The following is a 27,472-nucleotide window of genomic DNA, read 5'->3' as shown; positions in this document are numbered from 1 at the left end:
GTGGAATTCAAGGTGGGAGCATTTGTATGGCTGAAGTTGCAACCTTACCGACAGCATTCCGTCGCGAAGCCTCTTTCGGCTAAGCTGGCCAGGCGTTTCTATGGGCCGTACGAGATATTGCAGCGCATTGGGCCGGTAGCATACAAGCTGCGCCTTCCGGAAGGCAGTCGGATCCATAACGTCTTCCACGTGAGCCTATTGCGGGCTTTTGTAGCAGATGATCCAGTGGTTCCGCTCCCGGATAAGTTCAACGGGAATCGACCCATTGCCCACCCTATTTCAATCCTGGATTCTCAGATTATGTGGCATAAGGGGGCGGCGATGGAGCATGTGTTGGTTCGTTGGTCCGATGGGTCGGAGTCGCCTTCGTGGGAACCTTTGGCGGAAATACAGAAACGTTTTCCCAATATCCCCCTTGAGGGCAAGGTGGTTGCTAAGGAGGGGGGAGTTGTTACGAACACACCAGATGGAGAGGAATGCGATTCACCGTCAAAGTCAATATCAGAGCAGACGCCACCAACGAAGGAGTTGGTGACGCCAACAGAGGAAACGGCAGCAGAGTCAGGGGGAGGCGAGTCGGAGGAACTGGAGAAGGAAGAGACACCGAAGCTGATCGTGGAGGGAAGGAGGCTACGTCCGAGGGAGCAATTGAAGCCTCCAAATCGTCTTCATGATTGTGTCACCAAATAGGCAGGAGCCTCTATTTTATTTTTGCTTATTTTTGTTAAGAGTCGAACATTCTGTTTTTTCTTTATTTAAGTATTTGTCTTGTTATTTAAATTGAGCGATTTATAAGCTCCGTCGGGTTTTCTTTGTTGGTTCTTTCCCGATGTAGGTTTAGGTCGAACCAACCCTAGGGTCCTAGAATTTATAAATAGGGCATTCATTAATTTCGATACTCAATTAATGAAGTAATATTTTTGACCACAAAACTTGTGCAATACACAACAAACCCTACACGCTGCCGACGGAAACCTCTTTCGCGCCAGCCTATCGTTTATCAGCCGCCGATCCCAAGCTTAGGGACGCCGGATTCGTGTGTTGTTGGTTTCGTGACAGAGACGCTTCGTTAAGAGAACAGAAATCTTAACATAATATAATGGGATTCATTAATAATATATTTTGAAGTATCAGTACAGAATAATCTGATAAACTAGTAATAAGAGATTGAGTGACACATCAGAAGTAAAGTAGTAGTAGTTGCTAAAAAGATTGAGCAAATTTTCTTTTATTGAAAACGTTAAGGCTCTTTGTTCAGGTCATGCAAGTTGCAACAGAGTTAGATTATGTTATATCTCTGCCCAACGTGTCCATAATTTAGAATATCTTTTTATATGGAATCAAATTTCACATACCAGTAATTGAAAAAAAATTGTATCCGTCTATTGTTCTATTCAATAATAAAATAAATGAAGATAGTAATGGGAAAACTGGAAAAGGGAGAAGTCGTTTAAACCGGTGTGCAGCTGATGCATGTGACTGAACACTCGATTATAGCTGTCTGTTACTATGTTTATACTTCTAAGTACTAATCCTTCCGTTTCATGAAAGAATACTCCATAAATTATTTGCTTTTTATCCGTTTTACAGATAGAAATTCTCTATTTTGGGAAATGAATTATGCAATACACTAACACCAATTCCACTATTTTTTCTACTCTCCTATCTGATTTTATCTATTTTTTTTCTATCTCCTTTTTTATTTTACTGATTTTACATTTAAATATATGCTGTTTTTAAAATTCCTATTTTTGGAAACGAAGGATGTATGTTGTTTATTTATATTTTTACATACAATGCTATTATCCATCAGTGGAGTAGGTTACGGTTGATTAATTAAGAATGATTACGATACTACCTATCGCAGTCTAATTGATTAATCAGATTATGTCATAGATGATTGATCTATGATTCTGCCGTTCAAAATATACAATTTAAATGTTTGATTGTGGGTAACTACACAATAATTAGAAGAGGAGAGCAAAGACAAATTCTTAACAAACGGTGCCATATTTTTATATTGGGGGCTCATGATTAATATTGGAGTAAGAGTATTTTTTTTGTCATTACATAAGAGAGATAAGAGAGATAGATAATGAGAGAAAGAATTAGACAATTAGTAATAGAAAAAGCTGGCGATATACCTGATATTAATGATCCTTCCATTCCTTAATAGGAGACTCAATTTAACTTCGTACGAATTTTAAGAAATATAATGAAAAATAAATGTAAAAAAATATTAGAATAAGTAGTCTTTACTAAAATTAATAAAAAATAAATAAATATAACATTAATTAATAGACGGACAAAAATAGCAAAATAGAACCATTATTAGTGAAAGGAAGAGTATAGATCATAACACAAAATAAATTGTACTACTCCTTAGTGGAGTATAATATTATCTATTTTTCTCATATAGTACATAACTTTTTCTTTTCACATTAATTTATCATTAATGAATAAAAAGAATACGACTCAATTTAGTTGTGACAAAGAGAGTATTAATTTTATAATGAAGTTTGATGACTAATAGAATGCGATGTTCATTTAATAAAAGTAAAAAAAAACAAATGAGATTTTAGATTGTATACATACTGGAATAATAAAATACGATATTTTTCACGGACGGAGAGTATTAAAGAATTATGTACTACTCCTATTAATTTGTCAAAAGTTTGTGAAAAACTTTTGGTATATTTTCTTAATGAGTTTGTGAAAGACTCAAGAATAATTAATGAATTAATGAGTTATTGGTAATACTTTGTTAATTACCCACTCCCCTAATCATTCATAATAATTTCCATAAAACTTAGTAGGTAGTAAATTATTTAGAAAAACAAAATGAAAAGGATCCAAGAGGAGAAATAGATTATTACATGATGGCCATTGATTCAGGTAATACACATCAATTTATGTTGACAAATCGACAATCCTTTCTAATCTCTCCTTCATCCCCAGTCAGAGGATTGTTCTCTGACAAGATGAGGAGAGCCTTGGCGAACTGATCGTGGAAGTATCCATTGTCCGCAGCCATCTTTTGGACGAAAGGGTAAGTATTCGGATCCGAAACCAACTGCTGATCCACCGCCAACAGCCCCTTGTGCTTCAGTATGTTGTTGTAGTACATGTTGTCCAGCACCATCGGCGTCTCCCGGTCGTTTCTTGAGTACAGCACCGCGTTCGGATCCGGGTTCGGGGACGGGCATCTCTTTTTCAGATACTCTGCGTAGTCTGGGTCCAGGGTCGGGTCAACCGTCGGGTACAGCCTCTGCACCAGGTTGATGCAGTGGACTCGCCCCACTGAGTGCGCCCCTATTTAATTAATTAACAGGATCCTGTTAGGTTGTTAACTATCTTAAATTGCTAACTGCTAATTATGTCAACAGCCCGTGTTATAAGTGTCAACATAAAGAATTGGCATACAAATATCTTCGTGTTGACATCTATAACATAGGTTGTTGACATAGTTAGTACTTAGTAGTTAGCAGTTAACAGTTGACTACATCCCTTAATTAACATCATGTATAGTTATGAAATTGAAATAGTAATTGTACCTAATAGAGCAACTGTTCCTAGGGTATCAATGCCGATAGATTGGAAGGTGGAAAGGACTGCAGAAACGGTGTCGTTGTGATTGGGGATGGAGCTCTCAACTTGTGCGGCATAGCTTACCTTGCTGTCTTTTCTGCCGGTCTTCATCTCTATATATGGCCCTCCCAACTTCATCCACCAAACTCATATTCATTAATTAATATAAATAGAAAAGATGGATTAGATATGATTATTACATACCATGACTGCTCCGTCTCTGGCTGAGAGAGCAACGATGTCAGCACAAGAGACGGTGGAGGGGCACTCCTTCTCGAGAGCGTGTTTGATTGTTTGGATATACTTGAAGTTTCTCATCCCGAAGCTCCTCGACGTGGCCTTCTCCGATTCCACGCCATTAGCACTCTCCAATAGCAGGGATGCATCGCATGACTGTGTTTTATTATGTACAATTATATGATCAATATATCAAAGTTTACATTAATGGAAATGAATATATAGTGTAGAAGAGACCTTAACAACGCAGTCATGGAAGAGATTTCTGATCCAGGAAATGGCGGTGTTTCCGTGCTTGTGGTAAAGGGCGGTCACTTGCTCCTTTATGATCTCTTCTGCTCTCGGGCAACTCTCTGAGTAGTAATTGCTCTGTATCTCACTTTCCCCTTCAAATATGTATTCACACACATATTATTTACCTATTGCTATATACTAAATAAATTGAAAGGTATACTCCTATGCAAACTCTTTTATGACATTATTATTAATTAAGTACACACATTTCATGTATGGCATGATGTGCAAGTGGTAATAAAAAGTGTGTAATAAAGGAGAAAACCAAGTTACCATAAGGGAAATGGAGGAGCAACGGTATTAACAGAAAGATGAAAGCTGATGCAAAACTAGCCATCTTTTGTTTGTTTGGGGAATACACAGAAATGAAGGGATTACTTACACTCTTCTTATAATTAGGGTGTATTGTATATATAGGGGCAGCACACACACACACACACACAAGCAATTAGGTGGGAATTAAGAGGCTGATCCACTTAGCCGCAATAAATTGACCTTTCGGCCACTTCACACCACGCTTACAATTTGGCTGCATGCTCCACCAATTCTATCCACTATAACTTTTTTTTAATTCATACAAATCTTGATTTTATAATTTCATTCTAGTTACTATAATGGAGTAGAAAAAATCCACTGAAAATCCATATTCACTGACAAATTTCATTAATTTTGATTACACTAAACTCAATTTCCTAGTACTACTTAATATACTCAAAGTTCCCCACTAGGACTAAGCTACATCACTAGTCTCTTTACTCAGACTAAATAAACTCAATAATATAAAGTTATAGTATTAATTAGCTGGGACATTATTCACGGATTAATTAAACTGTTCATAAAGATAATATATAAAAAAAACTAACAAAAGAAAAAGACAAGCTGGCTGCTGAGTTGACTGTTGAATTATGGGCATTATTTGTGGGTCACACCGCTGCCCAACTAGGCACTACAACATTTCCAACTTAGCGTAATCGAAGAAACTCAATGAATTTTGTTTCTAAGAAATATATTTATATTCGAATTAGGTGATCATAATAATGCACAAGGCGGGCCTCGGGTAGCGAATAACTATCCAACCCTTTGTACTATTCTTGTATTATATTACTATTATTAAATTATTTATTTTGAGCAGTTTATAAGTTATTCATTTTATGCACTACAAATTTAAAATCATCGAAATGAAAAGATACTTTTGCTTCGGACGGAGTAGGAACATATTGAAACCAGGAGAAGACAAAAAAAGCTAATCTTAAATTAATAAAAGATGTACACGTCAATTTGTTGAACTAAAACACCATTAGTTTAATATCCTTGCAATTTAAGATTCTAAATGATAATAGTTGCATGGACGTTAGAGACATTTATTTAAAAGGATCGACAAATTGTTTGATGAATTATCTTGTTAATTGTTAATTACAGAGATCAAAATTTATTTAATCCTTAAATCTCTCCATTTAAAAGTGGAGAGTTTTGCATGATGAGCTTTCAAGACTTCACTGGAATGCACGTGAATTTAAGTAAGAAGGCGGGCACTTACAAAATCTAAGTCCATTAAAAATTGGCTTATATGGAAAAATAAAATTAAGAAAAACAATGATAGTGGAAAATGGTAATCATTAGCAAGTGTTGATTCCTTGGCCATGCGCAGTCGCCCAAAATCAGTGTTAAGTGGAATAATTTGTGGAGGGGAGTTGTAATAATAGATTAAAAAAGATGTCATGGTTGGTTCATTAGTAGCATTAATTAGTGGTTGAAGCAGCATATTCAACCTTCACTTCTCCACCTTGCTCAAGTGGGAAAGGTAAAGCTCAAAAGTATTAAGTATGTATAAACTCATTACAGTTTTGGGTTCACTAACCATTAATTTACCTAAGCTTAAAACTCATTTTAGTATAAATATAACACTAAATATGATTTTCCTTTAATCATTTATATTAAACTCAAATTAAAAGAATATTTTCTATCACTTACCTTTATTTACACACAAAATTTTAAAAAAGTGATATGAATGTCTTGTAGTATAATCCTAAAAATAGATATTTTTTCCTCGAAAACCTTAAAATGAAATTAATTCTAGAGTAAAATTGAATCTAATTGTCTATTCCATTTTAGTTTTAAAGTAGCATTAGAGCATCTCCAATGCTACATAGGCCTGCAATAGGCGGCGGCGTGATCCCGATCAATCAACGCTCGATGGTGGATAACCCGTGGAGGGCGAGGTATCGCCTTCTGTTCCACCCTACGCATGTATCGCTCCATCTCGCGGTTCATGTAGCTCCATGCTCGCTCATCCTCCGTTCTCGTACCCGCATCCCCACCACTACTCACCACCGCTACCACTGCGTTACTCATCGCTCGATGATGCTCTACAGAAAGTTAGAGAGAGAAAACTCATTAAAACAAGCGGTGCAAATAAGGAAAATGAAACTAAAATCGCGTTTATATAGTTTTTAAAAAAAAATTAAAAATTGTAATTTACACGGGGCCGACGGGCCGGGCCACAATGGCGGCGCCGCACGCTGCCCATACACACAATCGGCTAGCTCGCCGGTTTTTCCGCCGAAATCGCCAGCCTACTCCAATGTTCGGCTAGCCGAATCGGGCTAACACGTCAATCGCAGTCGGATAAATTTACCATTGGAGATGCTCTTGCAGGTCCACAATGGCTTTAGCAAGCCAGCCTATAAGCTAGCCACAAAGCCAGCCCACTCTCTCTCTCCCCGCCACGTCAGCAGCACTAAAATTCCACCCGTCACATCATCATTTTACTCAAATAGGTTAGCCCCTTAAGGCTAGCCACATGCTAGCCGCAATAAAAATAATTCAATTTACGGAATTAAATTTATGACAAAATTACGGAATTAAATTTACGAGACATATACATATACGAGAAAATTCATTAATTTCATTTAAATAAAAAAAAGGTACATTGATTAAAAAAAATTACATTAATTAAAAAAAATTACATAATAAAAAAAACCGGACTTCCACACACGAGCCCCGCCTCTCTCTACTCCTCGTCGACGTCGCCGTCCTCGCCACCGTTGCCGCCGCCACCCGGGAACTCCACATCTGTGGCATCTGAGCCCGAGCCCTCCGTCTGAGCCCTCCCGGCATCCAAATCGACACGCATGCTCTCGAGCTTCGAGTGAAGACCTTGTAAGAGAGAGAAAACTCGTTAATACAAGTGGTGCGAATGAAAATGAAACTAAAATCGCGTATATATAGTATTTCAAAAAAAATTAAAAAATTAAAAATTGCCTTTGGCCGATCGCTCGCCGATCGCGAGCCTGCAATGGCGGCCAGCTCATCGGCGAGCGCATCGGCGAGCGCTCGCCTATTTTCTCGCCGAAAAGGCGCTGGCCAATTCCAATGGTTCGGCTAGCCCACCGGCTAGCGGTGCGAATCGGCTAGCCGGTGCGCTAGCTGCCATTGTGGATGCTCTTAGAGACTAAAGTGTTGGTATAAGAGCATCCCACCTATTAGTAAAAAACAGTAAGTTTACACTAAAAAACAGTAAGTTTACAATGGACAGACCCTTCTCTAAAAAGAAACGGAAAAAAGAGGGATCCCTAAAGGCTAAAAATGTTTATACTTTATATACTAGAAACTAAAGATTTTTATACTTTATAAATAAATAATAGAAAGAAAAGCGAAAAAGAAAAGTAGAAAGTGTGTTATAGATGAATCGTTAACTCACTTACACTACAACTTTATTGATCATAAATATTTTTTTTTCCGGCCTACTTTTCTTGGGGTTTTAGGGGTGCAAAGGAAGGGTTTGAGACATTAAGCAATAAAAATATAAAATATTAGGGCCGGACCAAAAAACGTTGGCCGTGCCCGTGTAGACGTAGACAGACTCAAATCGAGATTTATAGACTTGAAGTCATTTTCGTCTTTTCAACAAACAATTAATTTCACAGTTGTTTCCCAAAGAATACTGCCTTAGACTCTTAGCAAGGGCGGAGCTAGGGTGGGGCCAGGGGGGCCCTTGGGCCCCTCACCCTTTCGAACTTTGCCTATATATTATATATGTACGAAACAATTATCTAAGTTCGTAGTGGTGCAATTGGTTACGATGGTACACTTTTAACTAATTGATCTCAGGTTCGATTCTTGATCCTGCAGCGTGTATATTTTTTTATCATTATCTCCTTAGATTTCTATTGAATATTGTGTTAATATTTTTCTATATATCTTTAGATTTTCTCTTGAATATGTTTATGTTCTATTAGATTTTCTAATGTTAATAATTTTGTTTATTTTCTCTAGTAACTATAATCTTAGCTAGTAATCTTGTATAAATATTTTCTTTTGTAACTGTTAAGAATTATTTTCATAATTTAAGAACATAAATATGTAAATATGCCAGCCATAGTATAATATTATTTTAATGTTATGGTATTTATGAATAGAAAATAACTCTTTCATTACATAAATAAGTATATAATATTAGCAAAATTAATGTTAATACTATGCTCTATATTATAAAATAAATACTATATTCTTTAATTATATCGATGTTGACGTCGTCACTGTATCTCTATTTTTATTACCATCCTCTAATTATCTCATTATCCATCTCTTGCGTATATCTCTCTATTACTTATATTCGAGTTAATTTCATATTGTAGATACTGAAACAACTTGACACCGAGACAAATTAACAAAATTTAAGTAGTAATTTAGGCCCCCTCATGATTAAAATCCTGGCTCCGCCACTGACTCTTTGTAAACCATCATTCGATATTAATAATATAACGGTTGGAAGTGCTACTCCACGACCGAAAGTACATACTATTGTGACAAGTTTGAAATGCATTTAGTATTATGAGAAGAAATAAATTTTGTTATATGATTTTTGTCCTTTATTTAATTTAAACAAAACTACTCCGTCCGTCTTAAGAAAGATGATCCTTTTCTTGGGCGGAATTTTATGCAACTTTATTTTATGTGAAAAATGGAGATACTAAAATAAAAGAGAAGGAACAAAGTAAAAAGAAAAATATTTTCATTTTTCATAATGAGTCATCTTGGTTGAGACAAATTAAAAAGAAAAGTGAGTCATCTTCAATGGCATGGAGAGATTATCATAGTAATATGTATTATGGGTACTTAGTAATCAAGATAATTTAAAAAGTTCTCTTACTCTTACCTCCTTGCAGAAATAAATAAATATTTTATCTCCTAGACAGGAAGTGACTGTGCGAAGCTGGTTTGCTCGCACACGGCCAACTGTGGGTTCTATATACTCCCTCCGTCCCCGATTAGGAGTCACATTTTTCCATTTCGGTCCGCCCCCAATTAAGAGTCACACTTCATTTAGACCATAAATAGTAAATAGGTCTCACATTCCACTAACTCAACCTACTCACATTTTATTATAAAACCAATATAAAAAAATGGATCTCACATTCCACTAACTTTTTCAACCAACTTTTCTTTACATTTATTAAAATCCGTGCCCGGTCAAAGTGTGACTCCTAATCGGGGACGGAGGGAGTATTTTAATTGAGTTAAATGCAAATAAAAATTTAAAAAGAATCTTTAAAATACAAAAAGTCTTTAATTCATTTAATTATTTAAAGAATTTTTTTTTAACTTTTAGTTTCATTCAGTATTTAATTCAATTTAAATATATAGAATAATTTAAAAATAATTAAATGAATAATTGATCTCTCATGAAAAGAAAGTATGTGGGGTTTCATAGATGAGTAAGATATAAAGAAAAGTGGCCCCTGAGAGAAGACTAAAATCTCATTAATGATGCATTAAAGAAGCTGAATTAAAGAGGACGTAATCAAACAAAACATACTAAACCAAAGATAAAAATAAAATCTTACTATAATCGATGGACATGAATTAATATTGGTGTATGGCTGATGCAATTGTGTCTGTGTGAGCCTAATACTTAAAATGTTTCTTCATAACTGCTGGAATTGAAAACATATACTACTCACTCTGAAACTGTGAAACACAATTGATTTACATAATAAAAAACACTTCAAGTAAAACTATTACACACACAGTCAAATTAAGTAACAATAATGCATGAAAAACACATAAGATGTTGGCTTGAGCCTAAGATGATCTCTCCTCATCTTGCTCCTCTGTGATTTCATCGATCCTTGATACACTATTAACCACGGTCAGCTCTGAATCTGGAGTATAGTTGAGATCGGTAGGACCAGACGACATAATAGGAGGCGAAGATTGCATCATATCACTACGTTGCTGTTGCTGTTGCTGCTTCCTTCTACCCCTTACTTGAGCATGCCATTGCTTTAGAACTAGCGCAGTTCTTTCCCCGAGCACCTTACCTCTGAATTCGGAACCCATCTGTCACCAAAACCAGCCACATATTAGCTCCATTTTCTTCATCAAGATACTATTCATCTATGCAACTTCACATGTTTGTGATAAAAAACCTGTGTCACCAGAGCATAAAGGGGCAGAGTAATGTAGCTGCAAATAACTTGCACAGCAACTCTGCAGCACCATCCATTCCATAAAACTTAGTGATGATTCAAGAATGGGATGAAGTTAAGATATGTAAATGCTTACGCTAACACTATTCTAGTCACTATAATCACCGTGTGCTCGTGGTAGCAAGAACTAAACCCGAATTGTATCTGTTGACACACAAAAGCAACAAAAGGCCTCATATAAAAAAAAATCTGGTTGAGGTTTGGAAAGATAGATTGTGATGAAATGCTTTCTTACAGTGACCCAAATGAAGAAGGCCAGCTCAAATGCATTCTGCAACAACCATGTTAAGTTAAAACGTGACTTTGCAGAAATTTGAGAGAGTAGATGAAGATGAACATGTACCACAAAAAGTGTTAGGTGCAAGAGGCTCAACACAAACCCCGGCCTCTTAAACCAGAAGAGTTCGTCGTTGGGTTTCACAAGTGGCACGCCTATGACGACGTTGTTCTTGTCTCTGAGTTGTACGGCCATTTTTGTAACGATAACCTCCAGTTTAGTGCCCAGTGTTAAGACTATCTTCACATCCCAAATTTTGTAAATGTTAGTGTCTGGTTTATATCTCATATTATTTCAATCACAAACCTACCAATAATGGAACACATGATATCCAAAGATATGAATGCCAACCTGATTAAAAAGTAAATTTCAAGTTTATGCAATATAGATACAAGGGAAAGGCATAGGACGATTAAACAGAGAGAATTGGTTGTGGGATTCACCACGAACATCGAGAAGCATGAAGATGACAACTAAAAACCACATCATAGGGCTGCAAAACACATATATAGAACTCAGATTTCCCTTTTTTTAATCTTATCAGATAGAAATGGAATGTGGTTGAGACAAATAAGAACCTGATGCTGACCATAACTGTGAAATCTTCATCGAGAGAACGCTCTATATACTTCTGAAAATCGAAGTTACTCTGGCTGGAGGAGAAATGAGCCTGCAAATTCCCAATAATAAGAATCTTGCTACACATGTGTGTATATGTACTCTCTCTCACTCTCTCATTACCATGATAAAGCCATGTCTTATGGTGAAGTAATCGACTTTCGCCACTGAATGGAAGAACTGCCTGAAAAAACATTTCTGTTCCAGCAGATCATATATACAGTTAGGAGTCACAAATTTAGGTAACCATAGTATATGCCAGCAGAAATACTTACTATCCAGAGCTGAATCGACGTGTCTGTGCAATTTGAATGGCGTCTGCCAAATGTAGTCTGTCTCGTGAGTCTAAATCTATTTGGATCTGCATCACATGAAACAAATATTCATCTTGTTACGAGGAAATCAAGTGTCAACGCAGTACTTAAAAAATCTCAATTTATATTTTTGGCATTATCGCATTCGCCTCTACACAAAATCGTTTAAACCAAACCAAAAGGTCCGGACAACTTTATGCATCCTTTACTTAGAACTTTACAATGTCAAAAACTGACAGTAAGGTAAACATATTACTAACAAAGACAACTTCATAACCACTTCCTTGAGAGCTCCAAGCATTTGTTAAGTCAAATTCGTTGACGAAAAGTAGATGATCATGCTAAGAACAGCTCGGAGATTTGAAAATTCAAACATACCATTAGCAACCTGGTAATCAGTAGTTTGAGTTTCTTTCTCCCAAGCCTTCCAACGCCTCATCTATCAAATAAGAGACAAATGGCTTAGGCATCATATATAGAAAGTGTGTTATGTATTGCAACAATTAACCGTTACCTTAGCCCTTCCTAATGCAAGGGTGAGGACACTATACACAATCTGCATAACTGCTAGCACAAAGATGAAGTGCTGCAGCTGTTGAATCCCTTTCTCTGTCACCAATGAAACCTTTCCCTGAAACACTCTAAAATTATATTTGAACACACTCAAGGAAAGAAAGCGCGATTATAACAAAAGCGTGCACATACTTTGGAGCTGCAAGAGTCTGTGGCATTATCACTCTTCTCTGTCTTGTTAACTTGACCTCCATCTCCAACATCTTCAGCCAATCTCCTATTAATTGATTTCTGTAAGTTTGGATCATTGTCGAATTTCTTCTTCGCATCATCCCATATCAAACCATAAGCACTCGGTCCATCAACAAAGTGTGTGTAAGCCGATAAAGATTGAGTCTCGGCTATAACAACTTGTTTTCGACATGGAAGCATAGTGTCTGCCACCTCAGAGGGCACACAGATTTTGGAAATGTACTGTTGAGTTACTGCTAGCAACAGTGACATGAAACCGAGAAGCATAAGCTCTGCACCAACCGAAAACAAAATGAAGACCAAGAAAAAGCAGCAAATAGATGTTTAGTCCATTATACAAGAAGAAGTGGTTGAAGACCTGATTTAAGCCTCCCCATAGCATCGTATAACGCAGTTTCTCGACGTCCCTTGAGCCACTGCAGTGATTTACAACATGTTCTTTTAACATAACTGAATTTGTTAAATTGTACCAACACATGATGATGCTGAAAGCTAAGTAGAAGAGATAGCTCACATTTGTAAGAAGTTGGAAGATATGCTCGAGTATAATAGAAATGGAGACGATGACGAAGCACAAAGTGGCGATGGCCCATGTTGGAGTTTGCTCCAGAGAGATAGAAGTCGAGTCTCCGGCCACCATTGCTCCACCAAAGCAAGATGAAAGGATTCCTTTTTTTTTTTCTTGATTTTTATGGTCAATTAGGTAATATCAAGAGAGTTTTTTTATGTATGTTTCACTTGTGAAATGTGACTTTTGTGACATATGAGGCCTTAAAAGAAGAGAAAAAAGAGCAGAAACAGAATGGCTTATAAGTTCATGAATTCACACAAACGCACACACACTTTGTCCAACACTGTAAACTGAAAACAACATAATTTAAACATTCTTGAATTCACATTGGTTTGGAAAAAAATAAGATTTTTATTAACTACTGAAAATGAAGGAATGAAAAAGACTGAAGCAGATTCCGATTCTCAGTTATACTCGTAATCTGACTTTTGGATTTATTTTCAATGGGAACATGAAGTCAATTGATATTTTATCTCGACTACCTATTTATGAACGCTTTGTATCATAATGAATCAATGATGGGATAAGTTTGCATCTAATTTAGTAAGTTTCGAGTATCATTTTGCATTTACTCTCAATTTAGGTATTATATTATGTGATTAAAATAACAGATACAATAATTTCCTTTGAAAACCTAAAACGGACAACGTGTTAAATCATGCAAAAATGGTTTAAATTAGGGAAATTTTCTAAACTCTGTTTCTTTTTCCTGTCTACATGCTTGACATATTATGTATAAAATTAAGAAAGATTGATAATAAATGGGCATTTGGTCTAGTGGTATGATTCTCGCTTAGGGTGCGAGAGGTCCCGAGTTCAATTCTCGGAATGCCCCATCCTTTTCTATTTTTATACTAATTCACAAATTATTGGGCTTTATTTTTTTTCAGTTCATTATTCCTTATCATTTGTGGCCTTATGTTAAGTTGTTCTCCGCAACGGTTTTAAAGTGTGAGACTATTATAATATCCATAAGATATTTAATCTTCTTTTATACACAACTACTAAGATTAATGTGTACATATATGTATGTTTATTTTGACATTCTAATCTGTATATAATATGTTCAGAAAACGATGTTGATTTCCAGACCAAGAGGCCATAAATAACGGTCCAACTTGTATTGATTATTACGTTGCCCACCAACGTTGAAAGATTCTAATCATCCAGAAGAATGCCTATAAATTGAGCATAAATTAACAATCAAGAGCAGTATTATGGTTGGAGATCAGATAATAAACATGCTTTCTTCTACAGCAAATTGATATTTAAATCAAGTTGGTAACACAAATAAATAAATTACATGCTAACGAACATCACTTCTGTCTTTAGCCTCGAATAACATCTGCTTTTGCTACATAAGTTAGATGTATTCATAAATAATACTAATACATCGATGTATATTACAACTGCTCTGCAGCTGCATTAAACTACCTTTCCATTACTCAAGTCACAGTGGTAAAATTATGCATGTATCTGTATCAAACAGATGAGATCAAGCATAAAACTGAAACCATTTTGGATGAACGAACACCTGACACCAAAATGAAAGGAAGCAGATAAAGAAAAACTGTCCCACCTCTATCTAACAAAATTCCAATTCCACCCACTAACTACAGAAGGAAGACATCCAATCATCTTACCAGGAGTATTATATTAGATCGGAGAGGAGAAGGAGATGGAGATGGAGACAACAACATCAGAACCATCTAACTTTATCATCCTTCTTCTACATTGTGAAACCAATTCAGCAGATATCTCATTTGAGAAAACTCACAAGTTGATTGGTTTGCAAGATTAGGAAAATGTAACCTCTCATCCTATCACAAATGCTCAAGTGGCTATATCAACACCACCCAGATATAGGAAAAACTAATGTTTGCAATAAGAGCCATATGGTGTAGCAAATATCAAATGATGGGTATTAACATTTTCCCATAAAAATGGGATGATTTATTTTTGCATTTTCATAGCCTCTAATTCAATAATTGCACAGCAAATACAACGTTCGCCACCCATGTATACTAACTACCATGTGATGATTCTAGATGACATCAAAAGTTCCATGAGATGACTCAGTGACAACATTACCCAACCAAAATTCGTTTCGATGATGAAATGAAAAGTTCCATGAGATAACAAGCTGGCAAGAAACCTGGAAGATATCTTTCGATAGAGTTCTAAAATTCTCATTTTGATTCAACTTTGACAGAAGCCACGGACCCCTCTACCTCAAGTGACACCTACTAACTAGCCACTTTCTCCTTATCTAGTATTCTAGCCATAATTTTTACCCTCTTTTCAAGCTGCAGATGAAACTTGAATCCTAAGGGAGATTCTAAATAGAACACTAGCTTCGCCAAGTTCAAGCATAAAGAAGCAAATTCTAGCATTTTAATAAGGGGATAATGCAAAATTAAGCATGAAATTGCATATCACGATTATCATCTAAGAGTACACATGTCACAAAAAACCAGGACCATTGCATAGTCATCAGAATACAGGGGTGAATTGCATATCATTACGATCCAAATTACACTGGAAAAGACAATGTTTGTTATTCAAGATAGAACCAAGGCTAATGTCCAGTGATATCAGTTCAAAATCCCTAATGCTAATGCACGATAAAATTCAAAGAGCAGGCTAAACCATAAAACGAACTTTTAAACCTATAAACCCTCACACCATTGAACCAACAAATCTGTTCACCAAGAGTGGCTTACTTCTTCTTCTTGGTGGCAGCCTTGGCGCGCGCATGAACCTCCTTCCGGTTGTGGCGCCGCGGCTTCAATTCCCCCAATTTATGCCCCACCATATTCTCAGAAATACGAAACGGCACGTGTTTCCTCCCATCGTAGACGGCAACGCGGTGCCCGACCATTTCCGGAATGATGGTGGAAGCCCTAGACCAGGTCTTGATCAACTCCTTCTTAGAGGTCTCGTTTAGCTGGGTGATCTTCTTCAACAAGTGATTGGCCACGAAAGGAATCCGCCAGGTGCTACCGGAGCCGCCGCGAAGGCGGAGGACGAGGTGGAGCGTGGATTCCTTCTGAATGTTGTAATCGGCGAGGGTTCGGCCGTCCTCCAACTGCTTCCCGGCGAAGATCAGGCGCTGCTGATCCGGCGGGATTCCTTCCTTGTCCTGGATCTTGGCCTTCACATTGTCGATTGTGTCTGAGCTCTCGACTTCGAGAGTGATGGTTTTGCCGGTTAGGGTTTTCACGAAGATTTGCATTTCTCTGTTTTCGGCCGAATCGATGAGATTCATTGGTTTTTACTTCCGAACTAAATGGGCCTATCAGTTACGACCCAGTATTTCCTCTGGGCTTAGATCCAACTCATTATTTTCCAACAACCATTGCACTAAGTCCAGGAATGAGAATGAAATGAAGATCGAATGGAACGACATTTCCAATTCATTTTTGGGTTTAGCAAGTAAAAAAAATACTAAAGGAATTGAATTGTTATTAGTACTTGACTGATTTCATTTTTATTTTTGATATTATATATAATATAGGAATGGAATGGAATGAAATGAAATAATATATGAACAATTAATTATTTTAGAGTTTAATTTCAAGTTTAATTTATTGTGTGTAGTGTGTGCGTGTTGGTGTGTGGTTAAAGAGTGTGTTTTGGTGTACACTGGCGGATTCAGGAGTGGGAGGGGGCAGACGCCTCCTCCTCCCGACCATTTGGAGAGCCTAAATATTCCTTAGCGTCGAGCCAAAAATAGCCAAATCACCCCATCCGTGCATAGAAATATAAGAGTTTTCAATAATTGTCTTATTAAAGTTAATAGCCTAGTGGTTGAGTTGTTGCTCTTTTAACTAAGAGGTTCATGGATCACTATCTCCATTGAATGGTGATTCCTAAAAAATATATATATATATATATATTTCCACCATCCCACAAGAGTATGCACTTTTTTTTAAGTCCATATCACAAGAATTAACATTTTCTAATTTTTGAAACTATTTTCTCACTAAAGAGGTGGGGGTCATTCTACATTAACAATATTTTAATTACTTTTTTTAATTTACCTCTCTCTCTTACTTTACTAATTATATAGTATTAAAACTCTTGACCAACCAAACGTGCTTGCTTTTGTGGAACGGAAAAAGTACCAACCAAAGAAAAAAAGAATAGAAGTAGAAATACTATTTCATTCTTCAGTTCATTCCATCGTACTAGCCTATATTTATTTCGACTTCAATTTATTTAAAAATTAATATACTCTGTTTTAAATATGAGAATACTATAGGCAATCATATACACAAAATAAAAAAGTAAACACAACCATAAGTATAATAAGGTTAAATTAAATAGGACTATGTTATGAATTCTAAGATTTATAAAATGTTAGAGTTTTTATAATATTTAACATTCTAACTTCTGGCATATGGAAGTCTATTAGAAGTATTATTAATTAAAGTAAGTGATAGTATAACTTTTTATTAAAGCAACTAACTAATCTAATCTTCTATTTCTTACATATAGAGTATTTCACAATGAATTTAAATAGGAGTAAAGGAATATACTAGTACTACTTGGACTCACAAGGAATATACTTGGACTCACAAACAAAGTATCTAAGCAAAAGAAAAATAGAAGCAAACGCTAAAACAATAAATATAGTGATGGTCAGAAATTGCCCTTCAGAGGATGAGGATGTTTTAGAGAAAAAAAACCTTATTCATGATTAAGTTAAATGATAGGGGTCAATGGCGATATTTTTTTTTTTTAGGGATTTGCAGTGTAAGAACCACGAATATGTATTTAACTCAATAAATAAAAGAGTGAGCTAAAAATAATTATTTTCTTCTTCCCTTTGTCATCCTTCACTTTATTTTTTATTTCAAAATTAAATTTAAAATTTAAATTTTTAAATATCAATAAATTATTTTTAATTAAAATATTAATATATGTATTTATTACTCCCTCCGTCCCGCTTAAGATGACACGTTTCCCTTTTTAGTTTGTTCCAACTAAGATGACACATTTCCTTTTTTGGTAACTTTCTCTCTCCAATTCTCAACCACTTTTTCTCACTCCTATTAAAATATCTATCTTTCTTTATCTCTCTACTTTAATACTTACACCCACCTTCTCTCTCTCCAATTAAACACTTTAACCAATAATTCGTAAAATCTCGTGTCGGCTAAGCAATGTGTCATCTTAGCCGGGACGGAGGGAGTACAAAGTTTTGTGTAAGTTGGCTGCATAGTTTTATTTATATATATATAGCTGTGAGACGAGAAAGAATATATAAATTAATAATTTTAATTAAAATTGTTTATTGATATTTAAAATTTTAAATATTAAATTTAATTTTATAAATTAAATCTATACTGAAATACAAAAATAAAGTGAAGGATGGCAAAGGGAAGAAGAAGAAGAAGAAGAAGAAGAAGAAGAAGAAGAAGAAGAAGAAGAAGAAGAAGAAGAAAATTTGAAATAATATCGGATTTAGTACATCATTGAAATAATATAATATTGAAACAGTTAAAATGTGAAAAGACGAAATTGTCCAACAGTCCAAAAGGGCATTTTCGGAAGAAAACAGTGCAAAATGACCAATTTTGAAATAAACCAGTAGTCACTAGAGATATTTTTAAAGTCCATGGACTATTGTCATAAATCCATAGTCAGACTGTTTTTGTAGTTCACTCTAAATAAAAAGAAGTCTGAACTATATTTTAATTATGATATCCTATAAAAAAATATATAGAGAATTATTTTCTGGGATGAATTGATTTTTAATCATAATCACTTAATTATAGTATAATACTATATATTAACAACATATATATTGACAATAAATTAATTTCAATGTACCCGAAAATTCAGAATATGAAAGGAATATTTTAAATAAAAGTGAAATAGAGTGTGTGCTCTATAATTATAAGACTAGGAGCAACGTCAAACACAAAAGTCAAACCGATAGGAAGAAATTTTCATAGGAAGTACACAACTACTCTCTTTTACAAGATGTATTTTGTCACCATTCTTATATAAGTCCCATTACAGTTAAAGAAATATATTTAATCCAAATACTTTTTATTAAATATCTGAATTGTCAAGAAATTAATAAGTCTACGAATTCAAATTCTAGAACCATAAAGATTAAATAAGTCGTCCAATTTGGATGGTGATTTAAATTTCAACTCGGAGTATAAATTAAGGATAGTAGGTGATCACTTGGTGGCTCCGTAGATTTGACATCCTTGGAAAATTACCAAACATTGATATTCATATTCTAGATGGAGGAATTCAAATCACAAAATACTCATTTTTATTACTGTCATTTTCAACCCTTTATATATAATCGTGAAGCAATCCTTTAGTTATAATAACCCTTTTGACATTAGCCTTGAGCAAGTAAATTCTAGGGCTGACAATTTTTGACACGACATGATAACACGACACGAACCGTCACGAAATTAATGGGTTTGGGTCAGAGCTTATCGTGTTTGTGTCCTTATCGGGTCGACCCATTAAGGACACGAAAATTTCGTGTCGTGTTCGTGTTATCCGTTAACACATAATATTTTAATATTATTATTCTTATTAACACATAATATTTTAATATTATTATTCTTATTATTTTCATTTTTCAATACTTATTTTCATGTCATTAATGGGTTCGTGTCGTGTTCGTGTCGTGTTGACCCGAAACTAGGGGTGGGTCGATACGATATATCGTATCGAAAACGTTGTATCGTGTATCGTATCGAAAATATCGATATGAAAGAATTTCATATCGTTATCGTATCGAAAATTTCGATATATCGAACTTTCGATATAAAAAAATTTCATATCGTTATCGTATCGATATTTCGATATATCGTTAAATATCGATATATATCGAAAATTTCGATATATATCGATATATATCGAAAATAAAATATCGATATATCGAAAATTTTCGATATATATCGTATTTTCGATATAAAACGATATATCGCGATATAAGGAAATTCATATCGTTATCGTATCGAAAACTTACGATACGATATCGTATCGTATCGAAAATTACGATATATCGAAAATTCGATAATTTTTCGATATTTTTCAATACGATACGAGCGATATATCATTTTTTCGGTATTTTTCCCCAGCCCTACCCGAAACGGTTTGTGTCGTTAATGGGTTCGTGTCGTGTTCGTGTCTGAGAGGTAGCGGGTCGTGTTCGTGTTCGTGTTTGAGGTTTTCTTAACGGGTCGTGTTCGTGTCTGTTGTTATCGTATTCGTGTCGTTATTGTGTCGACACGATAACGACCCGACACGCACGATTTGCCACCCCTAGTAAATTCCTACATGCTTACAATCCAGTACTTTATTATTTCTCCTTTGATCCACTATACTCCTTTCGTCCTATAAAATTAGAAATTATACTTCGATCCATCTCTTAAATTATAAACTTTTAAAGAAGCATGAGTTTTAATTCACAATTAATAAAGTGAGAGAGATGAGAAGAATGTAACTAAAATATTATTAATTGAGAATGAGTACCTTATTAGATAGAAAAATATCTAAAAAGAAAAAATTTATAATTTCGAAAAACAAATTAAATAGGAAATACTATTTCATATTTTTAAAGGAGGAAGGGTATAATAGTTAGATTATTATTGATTCCGGTGATTCAATATCCGTATTTTTCTTTTTAAGTTTTTATTATACAGTTTGGTAATGATAAGCTATTGCTTCCAATCTGCATCTAACTTAATTCGCTCAAATTTCGGAAAAACTTAAGTCGCTCAAATCTCGAAGTTGGTAAAACAAATACTCCCTCTGTCCTATTAGAAATGAAACGTTTTCCTTTTTAGTCTGTCCTATTAAAAATGAAACGTTTCTAATAATGCAAACAATACTCTCTCTACTTTTTCTTCTCTCTTACTTTACTCTCTCTTCATTAATTCACAAAACAACACTACATAAAATCATGTGCCGAAAAACAAATGTTGCATATTTAATGAGACGGAGGGGGAGTACTTACTCCATTTTAATGCATTTAAATATTTAATTTCAAAAGCTGTTATATTCCATAATCAGTACGAGACAGCGGGTTACACGAAATATTTAGATGAGTTTTAAATTTTAATATTGCAATCATGGTCTCTGGTATTATATGATGTGCAGTCAAACTTAAACAATAAAAATAATGATTATCCATCCGAAAACGCGGATAAGAAAAGAAGATTGGGCGTTGACATACTAGAATAAATAATGATTTGAAGATTTTGACATCAATCTTCCAATACAATCATCAAAATTGCAACTTCCTCGTTAGCAAAAATAGACCTAATTAATTACAAACATATGCATTGTAATTACAGTTCATTTGATCATAAATTGTGTTTACACGAAAAAAATGTTACTAGTATTTTGAAGTAATTGGAAAACGAATAACCAAGACCAAAAATAGTACTAGTAATAATAGTAAAAAGAAAGAGCTGGTCAAAACAATGACAAGAGAACACGGTTCTGAATGAAAATCGTAACCACTTTGACATTATGCATTTAAAAAGTGTATTCAATTCATTTGATGATGATATGAAGCTTCTGTTGCAACCAAATTCTCTATTAGCTTCGGCCATAATTAACAACTTAGGATATTTGTTCTTCCACACGCTACATCACATAATCAATGGAAAATCTAACATTTTACCATTATTTTATACACATTAATTCTCATCTCTAGTGTATAAAATTACATATATACACTCTTCACAAAACCAGACTTTGAACAATTATCAATCGACGACCAAGTCCATCATATTTTTTTTGGTATAAATAGGCACTCATCTGCTTAACTTTCTTCACCAATCCATCTCTTCAAAATCAATCCACCTCCTTCATATTTGAGATTTTTATACCTTTCATTTATTCATTCATATCTTTATTACTATACGTAGCAATGCGTCGCTCCTTATTGCTTTTAGCTTTGGCTTTAGCTCTTTTGGCTTGCTCTTCATCATTTGCCTCTGCTCGAATTGTTCGACATACTTTTAATGTAATTGATTTATTTATTCAGTGTGTTCCTTTTCAATTTCTATTATGCAACATATATTGTGCATGCAGTCAAAACCTGAGTAACCATAATTGATTGAGTTACAATTTGATTATTGGGAGTGAACAAATTTAACAAGCTAAATTGCAGGTGGGAAATGTTACTGTGAATCGGTTATGCCGAGATCAAGTGATCACTGCGGTCAATGGCGGTCTTCCTGGACCAACTATTGTAGCTGAAGATGGTGATACACTTGTTGTTCGTGTTAATAACGTATCACCATATAATGTCACAATTCATTGGTATGTCATTTCATCTATACTTATATAATCTTTTTTATTTTGATTATATATAAAGTGAAAGATTTAGTGGAGTATTATTTTTAGACACTGACACACGACTTGATTTTTATATCATAAATAAATAAAAATAAATTAAAAAAATGAAATTTCAATGCAATACTTATTATGGATTTTGCAAAACCTACCACCCATCTAGTTGTTGGTTAATTTAATATAGTCTATACAATCATGATATATTAAAATGAACTGATGATCCACATGTATACTACAAAATTTCTTACGTCAAACTACAATCTTTATATAGGAATCGTGCGTATACACATGGACTAGGTCTGGCCGTCGTTCCTTATTGATTAACTAATCGACCAATAAACGATATTTTCAAACAATCTTAATCGCTAAAATTAGAGGCTAGCATTTGTAATAATTATATATTTTGGGTAAATAATTGTGTAATGGCACAGGCATGGGGTGTTCCAGCTACTGAGCGCATGGGCCGATGGGCCCGAATACGTTACGCAATGCCCGATCCGGCCCGGTCAAAGCTTCACCTACAGATTCAACGTGACCCGCCAAGAAGGAAGTCTCTTGTGGCATGCACATTTCAAAGCACTCCGAGCCACGGTTCATGGAGCCATAATAATCCGACCCGCACCCGGTCGCACATACCCATTCCCAACGCCATTCCGTGAAATCCCAATTGTTCTTGGTCAGTATAATATTTCATATTCAATTCATTAATTAAAATTATGTAATACTAGGTGAATATTGATCGTATATTTGTGGGTGCAGGTGAATGGTGGAATGCTGATATCATGGATGTGGAAGAGGAAGCTGTCTCAACAGGGGGTGCGCCTAATGTTTCTAATGCTTTTACTATTAACGGTCAGCCCGGTGATCTCTACCCATGCTCCTCAAATAGTAAGTGCACATATATATCAAATTTACTATTTTAATAAATAGTACTCCTTCTGCCCGCGATTATTTGACTCTGTTTTTTTACAGACACTGTTAGGTTTACGTTGGTACAAGGAAGAACCTATCTTCTCCGAGTAATCAACGCTGCACTCAACACTCCGCTATTCTTCAAGATCGCCAACCACAATTTCACAGTGGTGGCCGTGGACGCGTCCTACACCGACCCCTACAACACCGACGTGTTGGTTTTAGCACCGGGGCAGACCGTGGACGCGCTTATGACGGCCGATCAACCGGTAAATCGCTACTACATGGCAGCAAGCGCGTTCGTGATCCCACTGCTCGCTCCCTACGTCAACATATCGACCACCGCCATCATGTCGTACGTGGGGGCCCCGGTGAATTCGACACCACTATTGCCCGTAATGCCCAGCAGAAACGACACGGAGATAGCGAACAGGTTTTTGAGCAGCTTGACCGGTTTGACCAGCAGCCCGCACTGGACCCCGGTCCCACTGGAGATAGACGAGCGCATGTTTGTGACTACCGGGCTAGGCCTGGTCGCGTGCCGCAACCCGAGCGGGGTCTGTGTCGGGCCGGGCGGGCAGGAAGTAGCGGCGTCGATGAACAACGTATCGTTCGAGCTGCCACAGGGGATTTCGATCATGGAGGCCTACGTGAACAACGTGAGTGGGGTCTACACCGCCGACTTCCCGGACAACCCACCGGTGACGTTCGACTACAATAACCCGAACAACACGCAGAACCCGGCGTTGTTTGCGACGGAGAAGGGGACGAGAGTGAAGCAGTTCAAGTACAACGCGACGGTGGAGATGGTACTTCATAATACGGCGGTGCTGTCGTCAGATGATCATCCGATGCATCTGCACGGCCTTAATTTTTACGTGGTTGGACAAGGGCTGGGGAACTACAATCCCCAAACTGATGGTGCCAATTTGAACTTGGTCAATCCGCAGGAGCGGAATACCGTTGTCGTTCCTAGCTTAGGATGGGTGGTCATCAGGTTCCGGGCTAATAATCCAGGTAATTATTTATTTTACACTAGGGATGAGTTATCTAAATATACAAAATTAATTGAGGCGTATTTTATTTTCATTTTCAGGTGTATGGTTCGTGCATTGTCACATAGATGGACACGTGCCGTGGGGTCTGGCTAATGCTTTTATCATCGAGAATGGGCCCACGCCGGACACAACGTTGCCTCCACCGCCAGCCGATCTTCCACAATGCTAGTTCCAAACTTGCACTACCTACTACTACCATATATTTTATTTTTGAATTTCAGTCCACGAAATGTATTTGTATTAATTGGTGTGAATTTTTTTTCTATGTTGATCTATTTCGTAATAAATTCATTGTATAAAGAGAAATAACTATACAACTTGTATGACCATTCTAGTACTTTATTTACGAATAAGTAAGATTCTTGCTCACAATTTGAAATTAATGAATATAATCAAATCTAACATCCACTAGAACCCAAGTATGCAATAGTTTGGTGTTTAGTCTTCTTAAACAATATATGAAATTGGTTGGTCGAACCTAAACTTAATTTTATATCGTACTCATTCAATATTAAGTAGAAACAACGTGTATATAAATATTGTGCGCCAAGGTCGGTAATATTTAATTTGTTTAATATTGGATATCGTTAGTGGTGACATATTAAGGAATTTTTTAGTAAAAGTGTACCAGGAAAATCAACTCAATAAAATGAATGAGACTAGGTCTATTCTCTATCAAATGAATTAGTCTAAAAGGATATTATATATTGTGATTTTCGTGGTGGCCACACGTATTGCGTGTGAAGCAACCTATTACGACATCATATTAAATCCTTGTACAACATTAGTAAACATAATCTTTTATTATTATTATTTGATTTTGGAGTCGGGATTTTGACTAATGGACACGGGACATTAATTAAAAGAGAAAAGATAAATACTCTTGAGCAATCAAGTCATGACATTAATTGCAAATGCTTAGTGCGGGTGGTTGTACAATGAATCATAAATACAATTTCTTTATATGGCATCAGTGCGTCGTAAAACAAAATGCTACTCAACAGGCTCAAGGATGATCCAAGAGATCAGCCTCGCGGAAATGGCTTCTTTATCTGATCCATTAACAGGGAGAGATTACAATGCCAGTGAAGATTTGATTAATCAAAATAGATTAAGAATCCTAGCTATATATATTCCATACTAATAATTATAATACTACAAAGCTAATTAGATCAAAATATAGAGGTGCTCAAACTTTATACCAACCCACTTCATTATCAGTCTCAACAATCTGAGCATGTGATGATAGCATAGGATATAAATTTAAGCACACATTTGGAAATGACAAACTTTACAAATCCACATCCTAATATACTTGTATAAAGATAACACTATTAGACCATGTAAAATTGTAAATGTACAGATCAAATAATTTGGGTCAAACAAACCTAGTAAAATAGTACCATGCATGCTACACATAACAGGTGAATTCCAAAAACTTGCTTATAAAGAAATATGATATTTAAATTTAGAAGTCAGAACTCATATACGCAGTTAAAAAAAATTAGAGAGTAAGTTAAAGGCTACCACCAATTTTGTGCTCATGTTTTTAGTTGATAATAATGGGAACAAAATTTATAAATAGCACTATCGTACCTGAGTTTGCCATACCTTGTAGTATGATCCAAGGTAACATTCATATGAAGTAAAGTCATAATGGAAAATCCATCTAGTAATGGTTCAAGGCAGGAGATGTCTCATCATTTCTACCAGCAAAATAAAAAAGTTTATTCCTTGTCAATTTCCACTATATTAGCATAGTGATATTTCTATTTGCTACAAGAATAGTATATCATAATCACATAATGAGATTTCCTAAGTTTTGGGCAATCCGAGTGTAACAATCTGAGTGTGAAATAATTGGAGTGGTCATGGGTTATTATAAGATTTTTGCTTGCTTTCCCCTCTCTGGAAATTTTTTACTGTAGTAAGTATTTACTATTACCCACACATCCTTGGAAATAAATATTGATGGACAGTTGTGATGAAATGTAGGACTTTTTCGTAAGGTGTTTATTCATCCGATCCCAATGGAGCAATAATTTGGGTTTGTTATTTATTGGGCTTATTTACTACTCCTATTTTATTTATGAAAGCCCATGTTCTCTAATCACTCAGTAGCTCATTCCAAATTAAAGAAAGTGTTAACTTTTTTAATATCTTGCATCAATTTTAAGCCTCTATAGGGTATTCTTATTTGCAGTCGAAATTGCATTTTGTGATTCTCATGCGCTAGTTAAATTATGATGGTAGTTGATAAACTCTAATTATAATTAATAAATTATAGGAGTATAATTTTCAGGTGGATAATCCACAAAAATTTTTGCTATGCTAAAATGTATACATATTTGTTTGACAAGCACTACTTACTTGCGTATATTAATGAAGCGCAATTTAGTTGGTACGACAGTTAAATGGAGAAAAACTACTACTCCTTTCGTCTCAATTAAGATGACACAATTTTCTTTTTGGTTTGTCCCAGATAAGATGACACATTTATGTTTTGAAAATTCATTTCGAATTAATACATTCAACCACTTTTTTCACACTACAATTAAAATATTCAACTCTCTTTCTCTCTCTATTTAATACTCACCCCTATCTTCTTTTTTTTCCTCTCCAATTAAACACATAAACCAATAACTCCTAAAATCACATCCCAACTAAAAATGTGTCATCTTTTTCGGGATGGAGGGAATACTAGGCTACTTGTATTGAATACAAATTTTTGTACGTTCATTCTATTAAAGCAAACATATGTTTTGACAATAACCTTTTATTTGTTTGATTATGGATTTAATTTTCAAGTGATTTTCGTTAAAAATATTAATCGTGGTACCTATATACTTTTAGTTCCATGAATAAATTTTTTTAAAGAGACCCATAGTTATTGTCTTGTCTAACCCCATGATTATAGATTTATATATGAATCCATAAATAAGTAAAAGAGGAGTGTAGTACCTTATCAATGTACAGTATGCACCAATTAAGCATAAAAT

The 27,472-nt window shown here is 35.3% G+C and overlaps 3 protein-coding genes, 1 non-coding gene and 1 pseudogene across 4 annotated transcripts; 2 read left to right on the top strand and 3 right to left on the bottom strand.

Annotated features, from left to right (window-relative positions):
* Positions 1-2,842: 2,842 nt before the first annotated feature.
* LOC125204121 (peroxidase 21-like) lies at positions 2,843-4,541 on the bottom strand. The gene is made up of 5 exons (XM_048102681.1): positions 4,393-4,541; positions 4,063-4,211; positions 3,793-3,981; positions 3,555-3,720; positions 2,843-3,312 (listed from the first exon to the last, which is right to left on the bottom strand). The coding sequence occupies exons 1-5, from the start codon at positions 4,454-4,456 to the stop codon at positions 2,906-2,908; spliced, it is 975 nt and encodes a 324-aa protein (XP_047958638.1). The 5' UTR covers positions 4,457-4,541; the 3' UTR covers positions 2,843-2,905.
* Positions 4,542-10,042: 5,501 nt separating this feature from the next.
* LOC125208018 lies at positions 10,043-13,450 on the bottom strand (annotated as a pseudogene).
* A 468-nt stretch (positions 13,451-13,918) lies between these two features.
* Positions 13,919-13,990, top strand: TRNAP-AGG. Its single transcript has one exon. It is a non-coding gene; the product is annotated as a tRNA-Pro (tRNA).
* A 1,652-nt stretch (positions 13,991-15,642) lies between these two features.
* Positions 15,643-16,462, bottom strand: LOC125207824 (ubiquitin-40S ribosomal protein S27a-like). Its single transcript, XM_048107322.1, has one exon. The coding sequence runs from the start codon at positions 16,421-16,423 to the stop codon at positions 15,875-15,877; it is 549 nt and encodes a 182-aa protein (XP_047963279.1). The 5' UTR covers positions 16,424-16,462; the 3' UTR covers positions 15,643-15,874.
* A 5,510-nt stretch (positions 16,463-21,972) lies between these two features.
* On the top strand, positions 21,973-24,802 carry LOC125204625 (laccase-7-like). The gene is made up of 6 exons (XM_048103332.1): positions 21,973-22,171; positions 22,319-22,470; positions 22,935-23,179; positions 23,263-23,391; positions 23,476-24,432; positions 24,512-24,802. The coding sequence occupies exons 1-6, from the start codon at positions 22,076-22,078 to the stop codon at positions 24,640-24,642; spliced, it is 1,710 nt and encodes a 569-aa protein (XP_047959289.1). The 5' UTR covers positions 21,973-22,075; the 3' UTR covers positions 24,643-24,802.
* Positions 24,803-27,472: the final 2,670 nt, after the last annotated feature.

The sequence above is a fragment of the Salvia hispanica genome, chromosome 2 (assembly GCF_023119035.1).
Source record: "Salvia hispanica cultivar TCC Black 2014 chromosome 2, UniMelb_Shisp_WGS_1.0, whole genome shotgun sequence".
NCBI classification, from domain to species: domain Eukaryota; kingdom Viridiplantae; phylum Streptophyta; class Magnoliopsida; order Lamiales; family Lamiaceae; genus Salvia; species Salvia hispanica.
Note: the sequence above shows the minus strand (reverse complement) of the source record. Positions and strands in the feature narration are given on the sequence as shown.